Source organism: Pteropus alecto, unplaced genomic scaffold (assembly GCF_000325575.1).
Source record: "Pteropus alecto unplaced genomic scaffold, ASM32557v1 scaffold7, whole genome shotgun sequence".
In the NCBI taxonomy this organism is placed as follows: domain Eukaryota; kingdom Metazoa; phylum Chordata; class Mammalia; order Chiroptera; family Pteropodidae; genus Pteropus; species Pteropus alecto.
This window is the reverse complement of record NW_006494614.1, coordinates 43,248,525-43,256,239: the sequence shown is the minus strand read 5'-3', so window position 1 is coordinate 43,256,239 and position 7,715 is coordinate 43,248,525. Positions and strand designations below refer to the sequence as shown.

Here is a 7,715-nt window from a genome sequence, read left to right as displayed (position 1 = left end):
TTTCAGGTAGCTCATGAAAAAACTTAAGTGCATAAAGTTCACCAAGCAATTCATTTACATTTTAACCTTATATGTGGCTAATTACTAAACTAAAAAGTCCCTTAACTTAATACCATTACTAGCTAATTATCTAATTAGAAGGTTAAGTGTTTAATAGTTCCCTGTGATGTTTAATTTCCAACCACTTATTTTCTTTAGGATGTAACAGAAGTTAGTTCCCCCATCTGGGTTTGTACTCCCACCCACAGTATCAGCCCCACAGCTACAGAACGAGTCAGAGCCCATCTTTGCAGCCCACCCCAGATAGAAATAGCTCTTCTTTGTAAATAGTTAATGAGCTCATTCATCCATATTGCACATCTCTGTGGCCTGGCTTTCACCCTGAGCTGGCACATCAGTCTGTGGTTTTGTATGATTCTGTCCACTCACCCCACTCCCACCTCTGAGACTAAAGATGATGGGCATTAATTTGACTCCACATCCCGAACCCTTCTGTCAACCACAGGATGCTCAGTTCCATCACACACACACATGCTAGACTATAGACTTAATTGGCAAAAACTAACATCCCTCTTGGCTTCTCTGTGTCTCAGTATCTCCAGAGATGAGAACAGAATACTGACAGTGAGGCAGAAAAGCAGCCTGGATCATCTTCCTTTCTGGGCTGGCCTCAATTACAGGCTGGCTACTGGGTTCTGGGATTGTGTGTGCAGGTGCCAAGAAATGTTAATGACACCGATGCATTCATCACAGCTCGGTGGCAGCTGCACACCTACCTAACATTCTCCTCTTCTAACTTCCAAGCAGAGCCCTGATTTTATTTGGAGAGGCAATGTGACTGAACAAAAGACTATCTTTCTCAACCTCCAACGCAGGTCGGAGGAAATATAATGACGTAGAAGCAGAAGTCACTTGGTGAGACTTATGGGGGCCTCTCTCAAGGGACTGACTCATCCAAGAGGTTGGTGCCAATTTTAGTTTGGGTTCCCCAGAAGCAGATCCTGAAGCAAAGTTTCCAGTACCAGTAGTTTATTTGGGAAGTGAGCCCAAATAAACTTTTTGTCCTTACCAGGTGAGCTCTGGTGAGGGAATGGGGAAGGAAGCCTATATAGTGTTTCACTCAGCTAGTTACCACTATGGGCAACTGGGGCTCAGCCCTCCTAGGACCCTTTGGGAGACAGCACAGAACATGACTCAGTTGACCTCCCCTTTCTCCCCCACAAGGGAAGGAAGGTGGGGTACCCTCTAATTCTCTCTGTCCTGAGAACATCAACTCCCCTACACTTGAGCCTGTCCTGCCTATGAGCTGGACATTCTAGAGAAGGTCCCCGAGTTGAAGTATTGGCAACCACAGGAGCAGTGAGCCACACATTAAAGATTGAACAATTGACCTGCAGAAGGATCCTCAGTCCCTGAAGTCCACAGAGCTCCCATATTATCCAAGAACTACCTCCCTCTGGAATTGTATCATATGACAGAAACCAACCCTCACATTTAGTTAACCCATTGTAATCAGCTCTGTTACTAGAAGCACTTCACAATTTATGATGCTCTTCTTTCATTCCTGACATCCTCCATTTCATGATAACCTTATGAGGCAGGCAGGACAGTTATTATTGTCTCCATTCTGCAGATGACAAGGCTGAAGCTCAGAGAAGTAAAGAATGGGAAGTTAACAAAAGCTCCTATCTAGATTCTGTCTTCCTCGTATAGGTATACCTTTGAGATATTGTGGTTCCAGACCACCACAATAAAGTGAATATCACAATAAAGTGAGTCGCATGAGGTTTTTGGTTTTCCTGGTGGATATAAAGTTATGTTTATACAATACTGCAGTCTACTAAATGTGCGATAGTATTATATCTAAAAATATACACATCTTAATTTAAAAGTACTTTATTGCTAAAAAATGCTAATCATCATCGGAGCCTTCAGCGAGTCATAGTCTTTTTGCTGTTTTTGTCTTTTTGGAGGGTTTTGCCTTGATGTTGATGGTGGTTGTTGAAGGTTGGGTGGCTGTGGAAATTTCTTAAAATAAGACAACAGTGAAGTTTGCCCCATTGATTGACTCTTCCTTTCACCAACGATTTCTTGTAACATGTGATGTTGTGTGACAGCAATTTACCCACAGTAGTTCTTTCAAAATTGGAGTCGATCTTCTCAAACCCTGCTGCTGCTTTGTCAACTAAGTTTATGTAATATTTTAAATGTTTTGTTGTCATTTCAACAATCTTCACAGCATCTTCACCAAGATGCCATCTTAAGAAACTACTTTCTTTGCTCATCCATAAGAAGCAACTTCTCATTCGGTAAAGTTTTATCCTGAGATTGCGGCAGTTCAGTCACACCCCTGGCTCCACTTCTAATTCTAGTTCTCTGCTGTTTCCACCACAACTACAGTTGCTTCCCCCACTGAATTCTTGAACCCCACAAAGTCTTCCATGAAGGTTGGAATCAGCTTCTTCCAAATTCCAATTAATGTTAATATTTTGACCTCTTTTCTTGATTCGCAAATGTTCCTATTGGCATGTAGAATGATGAATCCTTTCCAGAAGATTTTCAATTTACTTTGCCCAGATCAATCAGAGGAATCACTATCTATGGCAACTATAGCCTTATGAAATGTATTTCTTAAATAATAAGACCTAAAAGTCAAAATACCCCTCGATCTTTGGGCTACAGAATAGATGTGTGTTAGTAGGTATAAAAATAACATTAATCTTGCACATCTCCATCACAGTTGTTGGGTTATCAGGTGCATTGTTGATGAGCATTATTATTTTGAAAGGATTCTTTTTTTTTTTTCCTCCTGAATTGTATTTCTTAATGATGTGCTTAAAATATTCAGTAAACCATGTTTTTAAATAGATGTGTTGCCGTCCAGGCTTTGTTGTTTATAGAGCACAGGTAGAGCAGATTTAGCATAATTCTTAAAGTCCCTAGGATTTTCAGAATGGTAAATGAGCATTGGCTTCAAGTTAAAGTCACCAGCTGCAAAAGCTCCGAATAAGAATCAGTCTGTCCTTTGAAAATTAGAGGCCAAGCATTGACTTCTCTTTTGCTAGGAAAGTCCTAGATGGCATCTTCCAATATAAGGCTGTTTCATCTACATCGAAGATCTGTTGTTTAGTGTAGCCACTTTCATTAATGATCTTAGCTAGGTCTTCTGGATAATTTGCTACAACTTTTACATCAGTGCTTGCAGCTTCACCTTGCACTTTTATGTTATAGAGAAAGCGCCTTTCCTTAACTTCATAAATGAACCTCTACTGGCTTCAGATTTTTCTTCTGCAGCTTCCTTACCTCTCTCAGTTTTCATAGAATTAAAGAGAGTTAGAGCCTTGCTCTCTAGATTAGGCTTTGGCTTAAGAGATGTTGTGGCTGGTTTGATCTTCTACTCAAATCACTAAAACTTTCTCTGTATCAGTAAAAGGCATGTTTTGCTTTTTTATCATTCACTGGTAACACTTTTTAGTTTCCTACAAGAACTTTTTCTTTGCATTCACAACTTGGCTAACTCTTTGGTGTAAGAGCACTAGCTTTCTGCCTCTCTTGGCTTTCAACATGCCTTCCTCACTAAGCTTAATCATATCTAGCTTTTGTTCTAAAGTGAGAGATATGCGACTCTTCCTTTCACTTGAACATTATAGAATTATTAATTGGCCTAATTTCATTATTGTGTCTCAGAGAATAGGGAAACCTGAGGAGAGGAAGAGAGATGAGGGAACAGCTGGTCACTGAAGCAGTCAGCACGCACACAACTTTTATCGATTAAGTTTGCTATTTCATATGGGTGTGGTTTGTAGCACCCCAAAAATAATTACAACAGTAACATCAAAGATCACTGATCACAGATCACCATAACAAATGTAATAGTAATGGAAAACATTGAAATAATGTGAGAATCACCAAGATGTGATACAGAGACACAAAATGAGCAAATGATATTGGAAAAATGATGCAGATAATTTGTTCAAGTTAGGGTTGCCATAAACCTTCAATTTGTAAAAAACACAACATCTGCAAAGCACTATAAAGTGGAGTGTGATAAAATCATGCCTGTATTAATTACTCAGGTTCAGCTTAGGGGTAAGAAAAATGACTCCAGCAACTGAAATGTTTGTGTTTCTTAAGTGTTTCTCATACTTTATCTCTTTAGAGATAACCCCATTTAAAGAGATTTTTATTTCAATGTTATAGATGGAGCAAAAGCCTCAGAGAAGTGAGGTCTTTTCTCCCTGGCTGTTTGAAGGTCTGCCGCCATCATGAACGAAACAATAATTATCTGGACCAAGAAGTTCATGACCAATAGACTACTTCAACGGGAAAAAAAATGCTCGTCGCCATCCTTCATCCTGAAAAGGCAACAACACCTAAGACAGAAATTCGGAGAAAACTAGCCAAAATGTACAGGACCACACCAGATATCATCTTTGTATTTGGATTCCAAACCCATTTTGGTGGTGGCAAGACAACTGGCTTTGGCATGATTCATGATTACTTGGATGATGCAAAGAAAAATGAACTCAAACATAGACTTGCCAAACATGGTCTGTATGAGAAGAAAAAGACCTCAAGAAAACCGCGAAAGGGATGCAAGAACTGAATGAAAAAAGTTAGGGGGACTGCAAAGGCCAATGTTGGTGCTGGCAAGAGTGAGGTAGAGACTGGACAACAGCAGGAGTAAAGATTCGTCAATGACTTTATCTGTGGTGATTGAGCAGATTTTTCACGAGAGGATTAATAAACTAAGAACTTAGAAAAAAGTCTCAGAGAGGTGAGATCACTAGTTCATGGCAAAGCTGGGATTAGAACCCAGGTCTTCTGTTTTCTCCCCTCACCAGAAATTCAGAGACCAAACCACCAGCCATAAAACTTACAGGAACTCTGTCTACCCGTGCTGCCCACACCCCTAATTTCACTGAGCACAATGACATGACACCGAACACACATCAAAAACACTGGGGGAGCTTTGCAAACACTGATCTTTGGGAGTGCACTCAAGATCTCCTGGAGGGAGGATACAAACTCCTCAGAGAATTCCAGTGTGCCACCAGGGCTGGGAAACACTGACGTGGTGTTCGAAGTCAGAACAGTTGGGTTTTGTGCCTTGCCCACCCACAGTCTGCCCAGAGCTGTACTGAGGCTAAAAGGAGCTAGCTGCTGTGAACATGCTTGGGAAAGTCTAGTTGTCAGACAAGTGTTTGATGTCATTCTGGTGGCCGCCACCACCAGCCCTGATCCCAAGTCCCAGACACTCCTCCTCCCCAAACCCTCCCTCTTTAAGCCTTCTTTGGTGTTTTTCTGGTGTGAAATAAACGATATCCCCATGCCCACGTCCAAACTAACTAAACATATACAATTAACAAGGGGCTGGTTCTCCCTTACTAGAGGAGGAAAAAAGTAGCATTTCAGAAGAAAGACAGACCTGATACACACTAATCCCTTTACTCCTGCTAATTATTTCTGTCCTCGGAGATGTCTCTAACCAGAGCTTTTTGAGAATGATGAAGAAATGACAAGTAGAGAAATTAGCCAACACTGAACAAATGTGCTGGAGGTTTTTGAATCTGAGCAGTGTCATCTTCTTGTGCATAGCAAGAGGGCAGGATGAGAAGGCAGTGATATGATTTGAGACACTCTTGGAAGACACTCCTGAAAAAGAAGATCCCTCCTATACACAGACCTGCTATGGGGTTTGAAATTCTACTGTTAGAGATTCACTTGTTTGGGTCTTTCAGAGTTTCCAATTGAAATACAAAAATTTCTGAAAGGGGTTACACCTTATACTCTTAAAACTATCAGATCATTTTCCTGGTTTACGTTCTTGGGGTAAGGCTTTGAAGAATGGAGCCACAAGAGGCAGCCTGGAGAACAGCAACAAGGACAGTGGGCCAAGAAGGGAAAGTGGGCAGGCTCCTAATAACAATAAGTACTTACATGTATCCAGTATTTCATAGTTGACTATAAAAGATCACTTTCAAATACATAATCTATTTCAGTCCACACTAAAATCTATGAAATATGCAGAAAGAAATCTCTGTTCCCACTTTATAGGTGAGAAAATGGAGTCCAAAAGCAATGAAATGATTTGCCTGTGGTCCCAGGACTAGTAAATGGTACAAACTCAGGTTCTGGAGGTGCCAGCTGCCTCCTTATCTTTCTCTGTATTACTGGGAGTATATTGTACCTTGCTTTTTAGAAAAACTACATTTCCCAGCCTCCCTTGAGACAGGTGTGGCCAATCAAAGATAAGAGAAAGTTACTGGGTAGAGCTTCTGACACTCCTCTCCCTTTTGCCCTTTTGCCCTTCTGATTTTTGTCTTTCTTGCTGTGTAGAAAGGAGACGTGATAACCAAAGCTCCAGCAGTTATTTTACACCATGAGATGACCTTAAGGACAGAACTTGTGCCGAGGATGGCAGAGCAGAAAGATAGAATGGGTGGGGCCCCTGGTGACCATGATGCCCAGAAAACTAGATCTAAACTCTCTTCCACTGGATTTCATCTACATGAGAGACATATAAACCCTGAGTTTAAGTTACATTAGGTTGAGTTTTCATCCCAACTGCCACTCTGGACTACTCTCTGGGATGCCTCTAACAACTTCACAATGGCTCACCTGAAGAGGCGCTGAACCCCCAAATCCTCACCTTGACCATATCTTCTGCTAGCTGGTCCCAGGGGACTATTTCTGGGTGAAACTCAAGGTTCTCCCTGGCACCCCTGTTCCCTTTTGCTCCCACACTGCTTAAAATGTGGAGAAGCAAGTAAAGCTGAAAGAGAAAATCTCATCAAACTTCCAGTGGCTTACCCCATTCTTTCTAGAAAGAGAAATTATAATTGATGTCCTCAGCCCAAGTCTCCAGCCTTAACAAAACCTCTGGGAGGTGTGAGATGTGCCTCCCAGCATGGTACCTGGATTTGGGAGACCACATCTCTAGTCTATTCTGTGGAACCTTGGAAAATCTACTCAATTAATTTGAGGCTTAGTTTTACTATCTATAAAGTGGGCATGATATTTGTCCTGTTAATCCCTACTTGTGGATGTCAGGTTTCAATAGTCAAATGGCATGAAATAAATTTAAAAATATTTAGAAAAATAAAATCCAAGGCAGGCTAGTTTTGATTTTGGTTCCAATCAGGGAAATGCTGAGGGGCTTTTCCCTCCACTCATCCCAGTTTCCTTCTTTATAATTCTTTCTTCCTCTGCCTATGTGAGCTCAACCCATCCTTGCAGGAGAAGCTGGACTATCTGAGGAAGCAGCTGAGTCAAAGAAACGTGCCTGCACAGGTGGATGTTCTGTATCCGGCATGACCCCTCCCTTTAAGGAACACCTATTCCTACAAGTCTCTCCCCATATCAACAAGATTCCAGATTCATCAGTAAATTTCCCTTCACTCCGTGGTGAAAATGGCTGTATTTTCATGGGAAGAGAGTATATTTCTACTGAAGTGTTGATTAATAAGATCCTGACAGGGTTGGAACTGGCTGAATCTGCCTTCTTATCCTTTTCCCAGACGGGAGACAGGACAATAAAATGTCCCCCCAAAATCCCTTGTCCTGCAACACTCCATAGGGTGGTTCAGTCTCCCCAGGATAGGGGGAATGTCTGACAATCATGGAAGAATATGATATGAAAACTGGGACCCACCAATAGAGCAGGGAGACATGGAATGGCTGCGGTCTCCCTTCGCCTTAGGGTCTCTCTTCTC

General features: G+C 41.5%; 2 protein-coding genes across 2 annotated transcripts in view; one reads left to right on the top strand and one right to left on the bottom strand.

Moving 5' to 3' along the window:
- Positions 1-7,715, bottom strand: part of LRFN2 (leucine rich repeat and fibronectin type III domain containing 2) — a 51,357-nt gene that overhangs the window by 35,694 nt on the left and 7,948 nt on the right. The window lies entirely within an intron of this gene.
- LOC102897655 (40S ribosomal protein S24-like) lies at positions 4,334-4,606 on the top strand. The gene has a single exon (XM_015600326.1). The coding sequence runs from the start codon at positions 4,334-4,336 to the stop codon at positions 4,604-4,606; it is 273 nt and encodes a 90-aa protein (XP_015455812.1).